General features: G+C 41.7%; 1 protein-coding gene across 1 annotated transcript in view; it reads right to left on the bottom strand.

Moving 5' to 3' along the window:
- Positions 1-2,656: 2,656 nt before the first annotated feature.
- Positions 2,657-19,345, bottom strand: part of LOC119658130 (doublesex- and mab-3-related transcription factor A1) — a 28,394-nt gene continuing 11,705 nt past the window's right edge. Inside the window, exon 3 of the mRNA XM_038065399.1 lies at positions 2,657-3,141. Within this exon, the coding sequence (XP_037921327.1) occupies positions 2,657-3,141 (485 nt within the window). The remainder of the gene's footprint in view (positions 3,142-19,345) is intronic.

Genomic DNA, 19,345 nt, shown 5'->3' with positions numbered 1-19,345 from the left:
TACCTTTCTAGATTCTAGACAAGGCAGTGAAATCAGATCTAGCACTGTTAATGTGTCGTGCATCATCTAGTTCTAATACCACCTTCGGTAAAAACTGCACTTCCTAGATATACAAATTGATCGACAGCATGATGCATGCATGATGACCCGTCAGACTGAGAGCTATGGTTTGGTTGGTGTCTATCTTCAGTCGAACTCTACTTGCATCTCTTTCCAAATCCATAGTTACCTGGCCAGGGTCCTTGACTCGTTGAGAGAGCAAACGGGTGCCATCAGCGGAGTCGAGATGTTTGGAGAAAGATGTCATCGTCCATTGAATACCTCCACGTCCTCCGGATAGGGCAGCGTAAAGAACCTCATCCATAACAAAAAGAAATAATATCGGTGACAAGATTCAACCCTAGCGGACTCCGTTTTCGAATCCAAATTCTTTTGTCACGTTTTGCACCATCATATCTCGTCCTGATAGTAGCTATTAGTTTGTCTGGAATGCTCGTTCTTGGTAGACAACGCCATATATCCTCCCTATAAACGTTATCGAAAGCTTTCTCGGAATCGATGAAGAGCAGGTGATGTGAAGATTTAAACTCCGGGTGTTGATGTGGTGAATACAGGAGGACCTTGTCTTTTCTCTGTCCAACTTTCGGGATGTTCCAGGATATTTTAGCTATTACCTTTGTGATGCCAGGGAGTACGTAGATACCCTTCCAATTGTCACACTCAAACCGATGTTCTTCTTAACGATAATCTCTTTCTTCGACTCTCTTGGCAATGTCACGGAATTCCAAAATTTCCGTACGAGTGGAAATAGCAGATCTGCAGTAACTGTAATTGCAGCGATGAATAATTCTGCTTTGAGGAACAGTCCGTATTGACAAGAGGAGAATCGTGATGAAGTGTCCTTTTCAACTTATCATCTGTTGAGTAGTCGTTCCACAGGACCATTGAAAAAATTTATGACCTCATGGAAATTCTTTCGTGATGCGGTATATGCCTCCCGTTCATCGATTCGGTTCCACAATTTCGCAGTCAGCCAGATTTTTTGACGTCCCTTCGGAACGACTACATGTGTAGCACTTGAGAAAAGAGCATTTCTGATGGCGCCCCAATGCTCATCCTCACTGCCGAGCCACAGATGGATCATGTAAGCGGTCAATGCTGAACTCCCTGGGTCGCCGCTCTCCAACCCCCGGGGAGAAGTGGCGGACGTTGGAGAGTTTAACATCGACAGCTTATATGATCCAGCTGTTCTTCTACAGTGGGAGAACTATCATTGAGTAACCCCCCGCTACAATGCGGCGTGACATGCTCGAATTCCTATACCGATTGAAATCCCGGAAAATTCAGCGTAGTGTGTGCCAAACAAAATGCTGCAGAACGCAATGATTTCAAAAACCATATACCGCATCACGAAAGAACTTGCATGTAATCACAAATTTTCGATAGTTTTGTGAAGGACGTTAACGGTCGACTGCTCATGCACGATGGCCACTAGTTGAAGTTGTGGACAGAAAACTTCACAATAGTTCTTAGCCATATTACACCTGGTGCGATTCTTTATCTTGTGGATGAAGTGGAATCCTGGAACGCATCAAACAATATTTCTAAAGCTTGAACGGTAGAGAATAGGTTGGTTTCCGCTCCGGCATTGACTATATCAACACCATACGGATGACTTTGGAACAGTGCGATGATAGTACGATTTGTCTTTAGCCTCCAAATTACCTTTTCTTCGGCGCTAAATTTCTTTCCAGAAGGAGAATACGGTGGATGCGGAAGCCATTCGAATCCAATTCATGCAATTGCCTACGAACTTTTCAGCCCAACTGTTTTATCATTAAACAATAACCAGACTTAAAGATTTGATTATTCTTGCATTCTCCCCAAAAAATTTAGAAAAAAAAATGAAGCTGTAAAAATCCTAATTCAAGCAATAGACAAACTGTATAGTGGAAAGAAGTGTCTCTTGGATAATAAAGTATTGTCTCAGGTTTCCCGCTTACCTTTTTATGTGAAGACAATTCTCCCATCGAACAACCAGGAAGTAGACTGCTTGTAAGATTTTTAATAGTCTTCTGTTCGTTTAGGCATTATTTGCAAAAGAAGGACATGTTGAGGATGCGACTCCTCCAGTTCTCTAAGACAATGCAGGTGGGGCACAAAACACCTACGACATTGTCATGGTTGACAAAGGGGAAGTGTTGCACATGGATAAATTCTGAGAACTGGGCTCTTAACTGGGTGATGAAGAAGATGAATGCAACCCCCATTGATAACTGAATGAATGTGCATATAAATGGGAATTACATAATTGATTTCAAGAAGCTCCGGGTTAAGTGATGGTTACCCAGGCTAAGCCGCGCAGCGTGCCCTATGGGTACCCGAAAGCAGCCAACGGGTCAGGATGCATGAAATATGTAGGAGGCAAGCAGGAAGTTGGTTCGGCTTTCGCTTTACTATAATAGTAAAAATCTTTCCTTTTCAAAATCTTAAATTTATTTCTCTTTTCATGTTAACCCTAATATTATTGAATATACACAACATACATACTTTATTCTGGTCACGTGCTCTAATATATTAATTGGCATCATATAAATGAATTAGAGCTGATGAGCACTCCATCAGCAACATCATCCACCTGCATTGAATTATAATATCACTTGACCCCAATTATTGATTCGATGGAGAAGGACAGTTTGGGTCGCTTCCAATGGCCTTTCACATCCGATGTACTCGAGAGTGCTGCATCTGACACGGTACAGGATATCTGCGATGGTACTTTGATTTGGGAGGAACCAGCTGTTGTTGTATGATTAGCTTCAATTGAGATGTCGCTTAGACGTCCATTGAGATTTGAATGCCTGGAGTGGTTTCGCGTACTAATTGCGGGATTGTTTTCCATATTTAATCTGGTGAATTCATTTTCGAAGCTGTCTGTAGGGCTGCAGATCTGTTGTGTGGGCTGTTGAGTGGTTGTTCCGAATGACGGCCGGTACAGAGCGAAATAGGGAATTGGAAATGCTGCGGCCGATATAAGGGCAGTGTTGGGAATAGAATCTAATTCTCGGTCGGCAAATGCTTTTCGCTTTCTTATCCTTTCGTAGAGCGGTGAATTGTATATGGATGGAATTCGTTTGTAGGCTGAAAGGGAAATAGTGCGAAGTTAGAATAGTAAATAGTTAATCATGCAATAACGAGAAAATGGTAGATATGTATGTTGGGTTCAAGTTCTTGTACTTATGTTAAAATACGGAAAAGATTGGATATCCTCAGAATGTAGTTTGAAATGGCTACGAAAGGTTAGTAAGGATGCACATGGGTTTTCGAAGGAGTCCGAAGAAAAGTATGATTAGAGGAAAGTCGTCTAGAGGGTCTTACATTATGTAAAAGCAGGAGTAATATTTTTAAGCTTTTGTAGGGGTATACACATATTTTTTAAATTGGGTTTTTTTATCTGAAAGCTGAGAGAATCACAGTATTTCGTCTAAGATTATCTACCTATAAGTGTGTTCTTACGGTGTTTCTAGCGAATAAATTAGTTTAAATAACTTGACGGTTTTTTCTTTTCGTCTAGTATTTTTATTTTGAATTTGCATATATCGATATTTCGGGAACCACTTGTTCCCTTCCTCAGTGCTATATATGTGCAGGTGTATCATTATTTCAACTAATGTGTCCGGATAGCTGAGTAGTTAGAGCGCAAGGTTGTCGTACGGAAGGTCGCGGTTCAAATCTCACTGGTGGCAGTGGAATTTGTATCGTGATTTGACGTCGGATAACAGTCGGCTCAGCTGTGAATGAGTACCTGAGTTAAATCAGGGTAATAATCTCGGGCGAGCGCAATGCTGACCACATTGCCTCCTAGTGTACCGTTACGGTCTTGAATGAAGTGCTCTAACACACTTCAAGGCCCTGATCCAACATGGATTGTTGCGCCAACGATTATTATTATTAATTATCTACTACTAGCGGTCAAAGGGTAGTATAGGCCCAGGGCAAAACGAGGATTGGTACACAGGATGGACCATAAAACCTGAGAAACGTCTGCTGAACCAACACCAACAGCTCTACTACCAAACCCTATTTCCACCTTCACATGGTGATCGCTGGGAGTTCTTTCCTAATGGAAAACTGTAAACGGGACAAATTGTACCAACGGGTCCTCCAGGTTGGGGATTGGGTAAGACTGACAACCCAACATGGAAAACCAAATCTACGAAGCCACGGAAGCAGCCTCGTTCTGGATTGACAACACAACCACGAACCTGGCGACGAAAAAGAACTAACGATTTGCGCATTTTCTCATAGAATGTGCGCTCCCTGTACAGATAAAGAGCTGCCAATCAGTTAGCCGATACCCTTTCCCACTGATGTAATAGCGTTGCGTTGGATAGGGACCGCTTTTCTGGAGAAGAGCCACTACACCATATAATATAGTGGCCATCCGCATCCGCATCTGCTTTGAAAACATAAGTGTAGGGCTATGCACTCTGCGTTTTCGAGGCAAATTTCGAAATATAAGCCTCATTAACGTTCAAGCCCCTATAGAGGAGACGGCAAAGTCGGAGAAGGATACCTTCTAGGAGGCAGTAGAATTAATCCTCGAAGTCTTTTTCAGGTATGATATCAAAATTATACTTGGAGATTTTAACAGTCGAATTGGGATTGAGCCCGTATACAGGGGATACGGTCGCTCTCATAGTTTACACAAAACTAGTGATGACAAAGGACTGCGGACCATCCAACTAGCAGTGTCGCATGAAATGTTTGTTGGAAGTATCTGGTTTGCGCGGAAGGCGGGACACAAACATACCTGGATCTCTCCAGACGGGACCACTTTTAATTGGATGGACCACGCGAATCGAAGGACACATAAGTGGGGGGAGCAATATAGATGCGAACCACTATCTTGTTGGCATGGTGCTGCAAGCTCGAATAACAATAGCACTTCAAGTCCACTCGAATTGTCGAGTGAAGAAACAACTTCACAGAAAGAACAAGTCTGTATATCGCAAGCTGGGCGCTTCGGGTATGCAGGTTTTGTGTACATCTTATAGGAAGAATTCTCTATGCACGGTTTTCCATTCGTACATAGTTAAAAATGCAAAATATTCCTTCATAAATTACTAAACTCTAAGATATACACATGTGCATACATATCCAAGATATTTATATTGTGTTAATCGTAAATCTTCACGCATTTCCACTTTACCCCATACACAAAAGTATACATATATGTACTTAAAGTAAATACCAGGGGGATTAACGTACACACATGTCTATTCTATTGGACAAACTTAACTAGGGCATATATATGTCTGTCTCGAATAATACATACTGGTATACAAATAACAAGAAGCTAGAAAAGAAAAACTAAAATGTTCCCATGGGCTCCGCCGTTCGTATAAGTTCACTTTATAAGATGATGGAATGGAACACTTTGACCTTCTATAACTTTGTTAATAGTAGTTCGATTGCATTCGAACTTCCCAAAATTATGCCTTATATTATCCCTTATACTATATTATATTATATCTTGTACTTCTAGGATGAAATTAATGGGGGTTTTCGGGTAAATTCCTCAAATATAGTAGTATGTCATAATTAACTTTATTTGGGCAGATATCGTATGTATTTTGAGGTCAAGACTTCGTATGGATGCACCATTGTGAGTTCTGGGAAGAAACATTTTAAACCCCCCTTTTTCCTCAAATTCAACACAATATGGCGCTGCTTGTTGTATGTCATGGGATTCACAGACCGCACCTTCTCACCAAATTTCATGACAGTGGCTTCAGTCGTTTCCGAGTAAATCGGGTGTAACAAATAGACAGACAGACAAACAGATGCTCAGGTACAATATCAATGATGAACCCAAGGAGTACGTTGTCTCCGCGGGTGTCCTACAGGGCTCCGTACTGGGTGCATTACTGTGGAACATTATGTACAATGATGTAATTAATCTTCCGGTTCCGGAGGCCACGGTAGTAGGTTACGACAACGACAGTACTGGTTGTGGTCGCAAAGTATCTCGGAAATGCTGAGTTGTATCCAAGCGAAGTAATCAGTACAGTTAAGGCTTGGGTAGAGAGTGCTGGACTGGTACTCGCGAAGGAAAAGACAGGAATAATCCTCATAACTAAGCGCCGCAAGAGAAATTACGCTTTTATTAGAATTGGGAATCAAATCATCACTTTCAAACCGGCCATCAAATACTTGGGAGTGATGATAGACGGAAAACTCAATTTTAAGCAGCACATAGAGCATAGATACGAAAAAACATCCACCACGAGTATGGCTCTGACAAAAATGATGCAGCGTTCGGCATCTCGGGAATGATGCCGATTTATATCCTTGCAGACGAGATGATGAACCTATATATCATCAGGTCCTCTTCTTTATCGCAAGTGAAAAAAGTCGAAAGGAGGAGATCCATAATTCAGCAACTGCGATTCACCAGTCAGGAAAGGATCAGAGAGAGCATGGGGAGATTATTTATAATCTCACCCAATTTCTTGGGGGATTTTTACACATCAAAACCACCCCGATTCTCCCCAACCCCATGGAACCACCTTCAGGTATTACATCACGGCGCGGAGTCAGCTTACTTTAGTTAGGTCTCCTTTCATCTACCCGTAGGGTTCGCAACTGCATATTCCTCACCTCTTCTGCTTTTCGTAGTTTATCCTGGAACGCTGCGATCATCAAGTTGATCGCATTCCAATCTTCCTGTCAAGCTCCCAATTAAAATGCGGAGGACCTAGAAGGGAATCCCATGTTTCAGCTGAAAAGGTCCAGCACGGGAAAAACTAACGGCTGATCGCTCCGATCGATGCAGAAGGTATGGGGAGAAAGGCCATATTGCCAAGGAATGCAATAGGGACCCCAAATGCTTATTGCGCGAAGAAAAGAAGGGACGTGATAACTGGAATATTATCGGAAGTAGTAAATGTCCGGCGTTGATTGCAATGAAAAAATGAGGTTTATTCAAATCAACCGCAATAATTGCAGGGTCGCTTAGGATTTACTTGAGCGGTCCACCCACGGGTCTGATATGCCATTGTATGCAAACCATATAGGAACCTTAACGAGGACGTATGGGTCGCCGATTCTTGTTCATGATTCTTGACTTGTTCATGACGCAAGGAGACAAAATCCGAAGGCGATTGGCGGTGATTTTAATGCGTGGGTCCTGGAATGAGGAAGCATGGAAAATAACGCAGAGAGCCGAAATCTTTTAGAGGCTTTTGCCCAGTTAAATATAGTTATGGCCAACGAAGGTAATGTAAGCGCTTTTCGGAAAGGAGGGTTTGTTTCAATCGTAGACTTGACGTTTGTTTGCCCTGCATGGACGCGTTGTATGTACTGGTACGTTAGCGAGAACTACACCAACAACGATCACTAAAAAATTATTTTCGAAATATGGAGGCAGCTACATGGTAGGGAAACCTCATTCCCAAAATCGAGAAAGACATCAGGTTGGTCTATAAAAGCACTCAATGAGCAAACCTCCATAGAAGTGTGGCTAGAACAACCTACTGAGGCTGGTTACCCTACGGAAAAATATCGACATGTTAAGCATGTAATGCGTCCATGGCTAGGAGATGCACATTCCCCAGTAGAAAACCCAACTACTGGAGAAATAGTGAACTGGCCAAACTTCGATCAGTCTGGCACCGAGTCAGATGAACGATTCAGAGGGCGGTAGGTACGATCGGCCAGGTGCAAAAGGAGCATGCATACAACAAGGATCACAAAAATTTCAAGTGGGCCATTCAGCGAAGCGAAAAATAAAGCTTTAAAAAGCTTTGCTCCAAGGCGGATGTCAGTTGTGATGGGACGCTTTGGTATGACATCGATGATGGACCTTACGAGTACACAGGGCTCCGTACTGGCCCCACTATTGTGAAACATCATGTACAACGATAAAATTCATCTTCCGGTTTGGGAGGAGGGCACGGTGGTGGGTTAGGCGACGATATTGCGCTAGTTTTGGTCGCAAAGCATCTCGAAGATACTAAGCCGTACTCATGCGAAGCATTCAGTGCTGCTAAGGCTGGCTAAAGCTGGGCTGGCACTTGTGAAGGTAAAGACTGAATCACCAAGTGCCGGAATAGAAATTTCGCTCGTATTAGCAATGGGAGTCATATTAACACTGCCAAGTCGGCCATCAAATACTCGGGATTGATGATAGATGCAAAGGTAAATTTTAAGTAGCACGTTGCGTATACTACCGAAAAGTTATCCGCCGCCAGTACGGATTTGACAAGACTGATGCATATGTGCAGGCTGCTTGTAGCCAGGGTGGTGAGTTATATCTTGTTTTATGCAGCCCTACTTTGGGGAAAAGCGTTGCATATTTAATGCAATACAAAAACTGAGGGTGGTCTACAAAAGAACAGCCTTGAGAATCTCAGATGATGTGACTTTCGTCATCTCGGAAATTATGCCAATTGACATCTTCGCAGACGAGATAACAAACACGTCCTATATGTCCATGGTTCCTTTATCGGAAGTGAAAAAAACTCTAACTAGATGGCAACAGTAATGGTTTTATTGGGTAAAAATCCTAGCCAGTTTCTTTTGAAGACCCCCACCTCCTAAAAAAGAAGGAAACAAGACGGGCAGATGGAGGAACACATAGACTGACAGTAAATCGATTTTAATAAGGTTTTATTTCCCATAAAACTTTAAAAATAGAGGTCTGTGTGCTTTCATATGCTCTCCTTATGTACTTTATTTGTTTGTTTCATTTTAAACGATTAAGTCTGAATTGCGGTTCAAGTTCAGTACGGGTATTTCTTTCCACGGGATGACCTTATTTAAGTGTTTGCATGGGATGGTCATCTGCTGTATTCCATGCCTTGCCTTGTCAACTTTGCCGTAGAAAGATTTTATTATCAAAGTTATTTATTCCAGGATCAGCTTCTTTACCTGGGTCAGGCTGACCTGGCTAGTTATACATCTGTATTTTAAAGTCTACCAGCTATGGATTGCTTTTATTTTTTGAGTTATATATTCTTTTACGATTTCTGCGATTAGTCCTCACTGGCGAAAGTGATCACTTTCATCGGTGGTAACCTTGGCAACGAAAGTCTTTTTCAATGGTATTGACGTACTCGAAGATCCCACTTCTCAATATGTCAAGTTTACTCTAATGGTTGACCTTATAAAACCCAGCATTTATCAGGTTTGGAGGGAGCGACTGCTGACATGAGACAAGTCCTACCAGAATGAAATTGTCCTGTTTAGGCTAATAATGTGGTTAGGGAAGGGGGGGGGGCGGGATCAAAGCAAGTCTCCTACATCACCAATAGATAGATATGCTAATTGGAATATTCTGGCATTAACGCTATTTGGAAACTGTTGCTTTACCAGTTAATTTTGGGGAGTTCATCGTCGTCCTTGAAGCTGATTCGCATTGACACACCCCCGTTTTATAGTTAATTGTAAGTTGCGATACTTAGATCAGTATATGCTCAATGCTGCGAAAGGTGTTTTGCACTCTGATTAGGAATGGCTATTTTTACGTAGATTATGTAGTTCCGGCATAGTAGTTTCTTCCGTGTTGCCTTTACTATACTCATATCTCAAGAGCAACTTATTCAAATTTTAATATTTAAAAGTGCTATTCAGAATATGAGGGGCATAGAAAGATACAATCTGCAAGTAAATTGAATCTGACAGCGTGAATGGAGAAGATCAAGAGTATAATATGCATAATTCGAGCGTAAAAGTTCTTTAAATTGATTCTGTGGTCGTATCACACGTTATCTTAGGTGAAGCATGAAACTCGCTCCTAATACTTTCCGCTACCGTAAAATTAACATATCATCGACTCAATTTACATATCTGCCGCCTCGTAAGCGTGAAAGTACGTTAGAATCCATCTAATTTTCAATTATCCAAATGTCTTGCAACCTGAGAACCTGAAAATAGAAAATTAATGAATGACATATACAGTTTGTAGGTTTTTTGTTCAAGCCAAAGAGGAGCATCCACATAGCTATCATATTTAAGGAAACCTAAAATTTAGAAAACCTCTCAGACAGTTTGGCACCGAAGTAGGTTTTCAGGCCTTGTGTGGAATCCTTGCGTCGATGATTGAGCATGCGACTAGTGCTGAGGCGATTCATACTAACCGAATATCATATTTCAAAAAGGAAAAACCCTTGACATAGGACCGTTGTAAAAATATTGGAAACCAATAAAAGTCAACATCACCGCCAGGCGATTTTGAGAGGCATAGATACAATTTTCAAGTCAGGATATCGCATTTCATTTTCAGTTTTCACATATTTGCTGTGTTTTTATTTGGGTTCAAGATCTGAATTTTCATTCAGTTGTAGACTAAGTGGCACCGGATCTGAAGTTATAGTTTGGAAGTAGCATGAAATATGTATCAGTTTTGATGGGTCCATTCCATGGGTTGGCATGCCTTACAAGTGATGAAAAATGTGTAATTGGTTTCATATTAAAAGAAACTTGACAACGATTGCAACCTCAACATGCGAAAGTCCTTGTATGATTTCTAATTTTTCTCACCCTCATGACAACAATTTGAATAACATTTCTGGATGTTGATTGCCTGAATCACTTTAACACTCTAAAACATATGCAACAGGTGTTTATACATATGAAATATAATTTTCTTCACTGAAAACAATAAATTGTGTTCTAAGAAAAATTTCCGATTTACTCAACACAAACTAAGATCTTTTTTCACGTCATCGTGAAATCTGCGTCAGTTTCTCTTCTACTAAAAACGCCATTAAATCCTTTTTTGAGCACAAAAATGTATACAAAAGTTTTGGGTATCGTGTTCGTATTGATTTCATTTGAATAACATCAATCACTTTTCAATAATGTATTCAGAACAAGAGAAAAGTAGGCTGTAAATGACTACTTAAAAGAAAGGAAACACTTAAGGAAATTGGTTCCGGGTGTAAATTTCATGTAAAGAAAACTACTATACTCCTTGCGAGATGGTTTGTACAGTATATGGCCTAATTGCTACAGGCGTATGGGTGCACATGATGTATGTATTGATCTAAGAAGATGGAGTCCGAATTTCGAGTTCTTTGAGTTAAAATGAAAACAAGATGCAGTACTGGAGGATTGCGCTCACAGCGGGAAAACAGTCGACAACATATGGCGATGTGTTTATTTATCTTGAAAACATCATATCTTTCCATTAATAATATGAAACGCGTTACTTTTAATAATAAACTGTATGACATGCCGTCTAGATGAAAATTATGGATTATTCCATTTGGAAGTTTGTAGGTAAACACAAACCTTAATTGGTTTGTTTGGGAGCTTCAAGGATGATGAAGAGTTTATTGATTTGAGATGAAATCTTGTTGGAAGGCAAAGCACCGAAGATGAGTTAATTATTGTTTGTTCAAAGTGAGTACGAGGGATGTTGATTAGTTTCTATACTTATGGTAATGAAGTCGTTAATATCATATATCAAACGAGCTTGAAGTTAAGAGAAAAATGGGCACAGGTTGGCAGCATAATAAGAAAATTAAGAAGGGGAAGGAAAACCTGAGAAAAATTTTTTTTGTTTCCTATTCCTCTATAACGTAATAGTCTCAGCGCCATTAGAGTGATCTACGAGTATTCCAACCATTTTAAAGGTTTTGAGTAAAATAAAACCTTTCAAAATCGGTTTGCTATGTATCTGTCTGTTGTGAGTCTATCTTTTTCTTTTTTTGAGGAGGTGGAAATCTTTTAAAGACAGTGACTTGAACACACCAGCGTGTGGGATTTTTTGTCACTGAAACTATTCCCGACTCTCCTCATGCCCCGCGAAACCATCGTTTTTTTCTCCCTTACCTTTCGCAGTTTGCTGTGGATATATACGATCATGGAGTTGACCGCATCCCAATCCTTGTCATGTGCTAACATTCTTGGCACCAGATTTTCTGGTACCAGCACTTCTCCTAGAGTCTCCTCCATGTTCTACTGGTTATATCCTCCATGCCCCGTGCGAAACTGGGTAGGATTATAATTAATCCCACCGTGCCGTACCGTTTCCCCAACTACTCCTTGATGGCAGTGGTGAGCCTAATTGTCCATCGACCCTTTTCTGAGCGTTCCCAATGTTTTTCTCGTCTTTTTACAGATCTCTCCCTTTCGGCGTTCTTTGTCTGCGACAAAGGAGAGATAGGTTTCGTATTGTATATTTTCGTCATCTCATCTGCCAAGATGTCAATTGAAATTATTTCCGACATGACGAACGCAGCATTATCTGAGACAGTCCTAAAGGCAAAGCACACCCTTAGGGCTGTCCTCCTGTAGACTGCACTCAGTTCGTGAGCATTAGCTGCGATCTGCAATGCCTGTCCCCAAACAGGCGCTGCACAGAGCAATATCGAGTTCACCTTGTCTATAAGCAACCTAGAAATATGCTTTCACCCTCCCACGTTCGGCATCATCCTTTTAAAGGCCATACTTGCCATGAATGCTTTGTCGCAAACATACTGCACGTGTTGTTTATAAGTGAGCCTCCCGTCTACCATCGCTCCCAAGTATTTGATGGTCCTCTTGGAAGTCTTGATATAAACCCCAATTTGAATTCCTTTTTCGGCGCTCGGTAATAAGAACCGCTTCCGTTTTTTCTTCAGCAAGTGTCAGAGACGCGAGACGCTTTGCAACCACAACTAGTGTTATGTCATGGGCATAACCCGCCATCGTGGCTTACTCCGGGACTGGAAGATTAATCACGTGGTTGTCCATGATGTTTTTGCTGGGGAAATAACCCCTGGGTAATTTTCAACAAGAGAGTAGATCATGTAATCTGCGGAGATGAACGACCTCCATCACGATTCTATAGGCACCACCCCACGGGTTTACGTCCGCCTCTGAGCAGAGCTCTTTAAGGCATTCCCTTGTGCTCCGCTGTATGGCCAGCGTGAGGGTTCTACGGGCTTCTCTCTGCTCTTTTCGCCTCTGGTCGATCTTGCCTACTGCCCTCTGATTCTGGCTCGGTAACAAGCTGATCAAAAGCTGGCAAATTTACCATTCCACCAATAGTTGGGTCTTCCACCGGGGAATGTGCATCTTCTAGGTATGGACGAGTCGCTCGCTTTGGCGATGCATTGTGTCAGATGGAGTGCTCGTTCTCTGGAAGCGCTTATTATGTTTGTCCAACCACATCGCTATAAAGGCCCGCTCATTCAAAGCTTTTGCAGATCAACCTGACATCTGATAGCATGACGGTTTCCTCCCCTGCGGCTGCGCCCATAGTTCCGTTTGCCTGTCTGTCAGTCACATCTTTTACCTCAGAAACGGTTACTCTTATTGACACGAAATTTGGTAGAAAATTGGGACCTGTGAATTCCATTGCATGCAGGGAGTAATATAGTTCTACATTGAGTTTAAGGGTGGCCCCCGTATATGCAAAAGAGGAGTGTAAATTTTTGTTTCACCGACCATACATAGTCATGTGGGAAATGAAAAGTCTCAATTAGTAAACTGAAACTGGTAAAACTAGTATTAGTTTTGACATTGGTTGGAAAGAGGAGTAGTGCGTGGGTCCGAAAATAATGCAAAACCTTTCATACCTTAAGCGTTTCGCTTCCGGTTTTTCGTCTTGTTATCCATTGGTAGTTTCTCTTAATCCTCCACTCTGAGTAGTGGCTGGGTAGTCTGTTGATTACGTTCATCAATTTTATTACAAGAATAGAGCTTAAACTCCCGTTGATTTACAGCTAACTGAAGATTCGCCCAAATTTTCGCTTGAGTAGTTTTGGAAAATATATCTTACTTCAACTTCAAGTCAAGTTCACATAACGGACTAATCGAAATCTTTATTTGACACCCTTTATGGCTATATTTGATTAAGCAAATTTTGACATATCCTCTTAATTCGCTCTGTTGCCTGCATTGGGATTCATGGCTTTAATTCGTAGTTTTAATATATATATGGCCATAGCATGATACCCACGGCAACACCATCGTTCGCGGTTTCTTAAAATGAACTTCAGCTCCTTCCAGGACTTCCCCAGTTGTTTGCTTTCCTCAACCGCTTCGTGTCTCCATTGGTGTTCATCAAGGAAGCGTCCTCTCACCACTCCTCTTTGTTCTTGTTATGGACACTGTCATACGGGATATCCAACGTCCAGCGTCCTACACACTGCTTTATGCAGATGATGTTTTCCTGGCATCTGGTAGCAAAAATGATCTCGAACAACTTGTCCAAAAATGGAATGATCACCTCATGCAACACGGTCTCAGATTGAATTTAAACAAAACTGAATTTTTGACGACCGATCCCCATGAAACGGGCACAATCATTGTCAGCGGCAATGATCTGCCCAGAACTGAGCGATTTAAATACCTCGGGTCAACGGTATCAGCCAATGGAGAACTGGGTTATGAAATTGCTTCACGCATTAACGTAACCTGGATGAAGTGGTGTTCCACAACTGGTGTTCTTTGTGATCGACGTATCAACAAACGTCTCAAATCTAAAATTTACCGCAATGTTGTCCGTCCTGTCACTCTCTATGGTTCTGAGTGTTGGCCAACTATAAAAGACAATGAATGGCGTCTTGTGGTAATGGAAACGAAGATGTTACGTTGGACTAGTGGCGTGACACGTTTTGATATCTGCGACCGTTATGGGGTATCACCGATCGTGGAAAAGTTGCAAGAGAGGTGTCTTCGATGGCATGGTCACGCAATTCGTGCTAACGAGAATTCACTTAACAAGATTGGTCTGAACATCGAAGTCGATGGTAAACGACCAAAAGGCAAGCCTAAACAACGGTGGCTTGATGCGCTGGTTGAAGATTTAAAAGCCTGGAAATTGCACCCAGATCAGGCATTCGATAGAGCCAAATGGTGAAACCGATCACGACGAGCTGACCCCGCTTGTAAACGAGACAAAGGCTGAAGAAAAAGAAGAAAAAGAAGAACTATTCCGTCATGTGCTTTTGGAGTTCTTCACTCATAGGCCACCTTGGGACAGTAGATTTCATTTCATGGCCTAGCCAGCAATGTATCCACTACTAGTTTCGCCTTTTGATTAAGTTGACCAGGAAAACAAGCCTTTGCACCGACGAGATTTTTCGTTCGAAATTCTACCAGGTCATCGCACTCCGATAACATGTCACAGAGTAGTGTTTGCGAAGGTTTGGAGCTTTTGAGTCGCAGTGGTGGTCACTTTTCATGTGCTACTTCCATATCGTAACACGGAAAGAACATTAGCACAGAACTGATCTTAGCGTTGTATTTCCAGATTTTAGAAAAGGCAGCGCAGGCGGATCTAACACTGTTAATGCGCCGGGCAGCATTAAATGCCACCATGGGTAGAAACCACGCTTCCTGGATATACACATTGATCAACACCTTCGATGCTCTGCCCTTTAATGCATATAGAAAAGCTACAATGACCAATCACACTGAGAACCTCGGTTTTAGTTTGGTTTATCTTCAGTCCGACTTTACTTACTTCCTCATTTTCCAAATCTAGAGTCATTTAACCAAGGGTCATGACTCGATGAGAGAGAAAACGTATACCAAAAGTGTAGTCGAGGTGTTTGAAGAAGATCTCATGGTTCATTGAAGTCCTCCATGTCCTCTGGGCAGGGCTATTTGGAGAAATAATATCGGTGACAAGATACAATCCTGACAGATTCCGTTTTGCGCCTTAAATTCCTCTGAGATTTACCTCGATGCAGCACATCACATTTTGCATCCTGCGTAGGGCACGCCCCATATACTTCCTGTTCACGTTGTCGAATGTCTTGTGAAGAACAGGTGAAATGAAGATCTAAACTCCTTACAAAGTTCCAAAATGACCTGTTGATGTGGTCAATGCAATGAAATCCAGATTGGAAACGAGCCGACTCTGTCGATCAATCCTTCGAGGTGTTGCTTGATATGTTCCAGGATTATTTTAGCTATTACCTATGCGACAGCAGAGAGCATGCAGATACCTGTCCAATTGTTGCACTGAAGGCGGATGCCCTTCACCCCCTGTGAAAAGTCTGGGAAAGGTCTTGGGTTCCCAGGATTGTATTGGTATGGTGGAAATACCAGATCTGCAGAAACTCCAGGTACAGCGATGAATAGTTCTGTGGGAAGACTGCTAAGTTCGGCTTCTTTACTCCGTTTGAGTGCATTGATCGCGGAGATGATTTCTCTTCTTTTTGGAGCAATCAGTATCCGCACCTTACGGCCGCTCGCTATTTCATCCACAGGGGGTTGAGTACTGTGGTGAAGTTTCACACTCACCTTCTCAGCTGTTCGTAATTGTGGATGAGGAGTCAACCGTTAGCGTCTTTCACCGGCCCATCGAAATATTTGCGACTGTATGCAATTTCTATTGGGATGCGATAAATAGTTCTGAAATATTGTGATTTGCGGCAGCCTCGGCTACTACAGTGCAATAAAAAATTCCCTTTTCTCATGGCGTACATAACGTTGATCGTCATGAGATTTTGCACAGTATCGGAGTTTGAGCGTGTCACGCTCGCCATCACTTGCAGCTGAAACAGTATCTTTAATCCCTTCCGTTCACTCACCCAGATCTTATGACGTTCTTTGGGGACGCGGTCGACCACCTGCATAGCACCCGAGGAAAGGGCTTTTTTGATGGCGGTCCAATGATCATCTGTATTTTCAGGCGAGTAATTCAGTGTATGTTCCAATAGTGTTTTTAATATTCAATAATTCAAAACCTTATAAATACACTAGGCAATATTCTGTCGTGCCTTTCCTAGTGGGTGTTAGTCAATCTGTCGCGTCGTGTCGTTCCCAGTGGGTGTCATGTCGTTCCCAGTGTGCGCACTCTTTGAATTGGAAATCTGTTTTGCCTTAGCCTATTGTTTAAACCGTGAAGCCGGCAGAAGGCGTCTCAAATTATAATTGCGACTATACTAGCCCGGATGGCATGCTGCACGGGCGGAAGTGATGCGTGTCTTGAATTTATTAAGGCGTTTACTGTAGGGAGAAAACGAGATAGATTTAAATCAACATCTAATTCCAACCTCTGTGAACTCGTCATATTTCCGCAAAATTATATTTCCAATTCATAGGTAATCCTAATAATCCATAATAAGCTAACTCAATAGAAACATTGATAATAATGTATGGATGGTGACATACTATATATCGAAATCGATAAGGGGTCGCAGCTGGTTTTGCCTGAACAAATATAAACGGCATAGATGCCTACAGGTGCGACGCTCTTACAAGCCCCACATTGCCGGAAGTCAGGAAGATTAGATTATAGAGAGTCTCGGATGTAAGATCACGAAGTTAAAAAATCGCTAATGACTTTGGTAAAAAGGTAACAGGATCATGAGGTGCACATACGAATGCAAAAGGAGTTATCTTTTACGAGTGGAAGCTTTTGCGTAAAGCATTATATTAGTCAACGAAGGTGGAGTGAATATCCATTGAAAGGGAAGGTCTGTTTCGATCATAGACATAATCGTTTTTACCCTCAGATAATCACTGGTTAGGGGTGCTAAGAAGTAGATAACTCCGTGAGTAGTGTTTAAGGAGTGGCAATGGCGAAACTTAAAGGTCACGAGTTTCGGTGAATCGCATCCCTAATCTCAGGCTGAAAGTTATTTAGCGGTTGTTCCTTCAGGAAGGCAGCTATGGCAACAGACTGCAGTGACTTTTGATGCAGGCATTATACATATAGTAAAGAAGTAACAACTGTTAGAAATTACTGAAGGACGGGTGACAACCGGAAACATAATGCTCTTTGTTGTTGAGAGTATGTATCATATCGAAAATTGTATTTTTGCAAAGTCATTACGAATGTTGAATTATACGTTGTCAAACAATCACTACTACAATGGAGTGGATGGATAATGTTAGACTGGCACTTATAAAGGGTAAAACGAAAGCAGTGCCCATTGCGCCATAAGGGATTATCTGTTCACCTGAAAGTGAAGAGATCAATCAGCAGCTTCTTTTGGAGCTTTACCAGCTTCTGAGGTGCCAAAAACTGATTTAAAATACGAGGGTCGGTCAAATAAAAACAGGAATTTATTTAATGTGTTTTTTTGAGTACGAAATTATTTAAAAATATTTTTTTTAATTTTTCTACGTAGTTTGTTTGTACTGAAACACAATTCTCAAATGTTATGGAAGATTCCTGATTGACAGTTGAAGGTTAATCTCCGTAACTACATGGATGTTGTCGTCTATAATTGAAGTTCTAGGACGTCGATCCTGCCTCTGATTTTCCACTATTTCGTATCTCTAAGCTCCGAATTGTAAATGTGTTAAAATTTTGTGTCAAAAACATTAAAATAATGCGTTGCGCAACAGAAGTGGGAACCACTTGCTCACTTATTGCCCTAATATAGCCAAAATAGGAATAATATTGGTGGAGGATGCGGAAGTGGAGTAGGGAGATCCAGACGGAATTCCTGGAAAAAATTCAAAGCCTTCTGACTCTTCAACAAGGGCGGTTCTAATTCGAATTAAATTGGTCCGACACGCCGCTTTCGCAACATGCGATATCATATCAGAAAATGCTTCTAGGCGCTCTCCTGCTGGAGGGTTATCGTTCTTTGCGAGACTGCGAAGTGATAGGATAAAGTCGCTAAAGAAGCGGGCTTGGCTAAGTAAAGAGCATACTTAATGATAGTTTGTTATCCTTTGATAATTACAAGTATATGTATGCTTGTACAACAACGAAAGGTCTACTGTTTCAAAAGAGTTACAAGTTAACTAACAGTATAAAGTCGTATGAAGGTTTTAAATGCTGTACTGTCGTATAATCATTATCGACTCTAGGATTCCAATTTTCAGACGGATTCTGTCCTTTAAGTTTACCATTGCATCGCATGTTTACAGCAAATCTCTCAATGGCAACAACCGGTAACCGGTCTAGGGCTGCCTTAGTAAGGAACTCCAGACACCCGGTTTTGCGCCGAGGTCCACCAGTTCGATATCCCTAAAAACTGTCTAGCACCCTGACCTACGTCATCGCTCCATCTCAGGCAGGGTCTGCTTCATCTTCTTTTTTTACCATAGATATTGCCCGTATAGACTTTCCGAGTCGGATCATCCTCATCCATAAGGATTAGGTGATCCGCCCATCGCAACCTGTTGAGTCGGATTGCCTCATAGGTCGTAGTATCGCTCATAGATTTCGTCATTATGTAGGTGGTGGTATGCTATGGTGGGTCGGTCAGACCTGGAAAATCGGTGGAAGAATCTTATCGAAGATAAGTGCTTTATTCATTGAAAACCGGAATATCTGGTTGGACGGCTGAAATGCTCTACCATTTGGACATTGAAATGCACGTATGCAGAATGGTGTACTTCTGCATGGTTTGAACCAGACTGTGCGGAAGTCCCAGGA

This window comes from Hermetia illucens, chromosome 5 (genome assembly GCF_905115235.1).
Source record: "Hermetia illucens chromosome 5, iHerIll2.2.curated.20191125, whole genome shotgun sequence".
Lineage (NCBI taxonomy): Eukaryota > Metazoa > Arthropoda > Insecta > Diptera > Stratiomyidae > Hermetia > Hermetia illucens.
The sequence above is the reverse complement of the archived record's forward strand: the minus strand, read 5'-3'. Positions and strand labels throughout refer to the sequence as shown.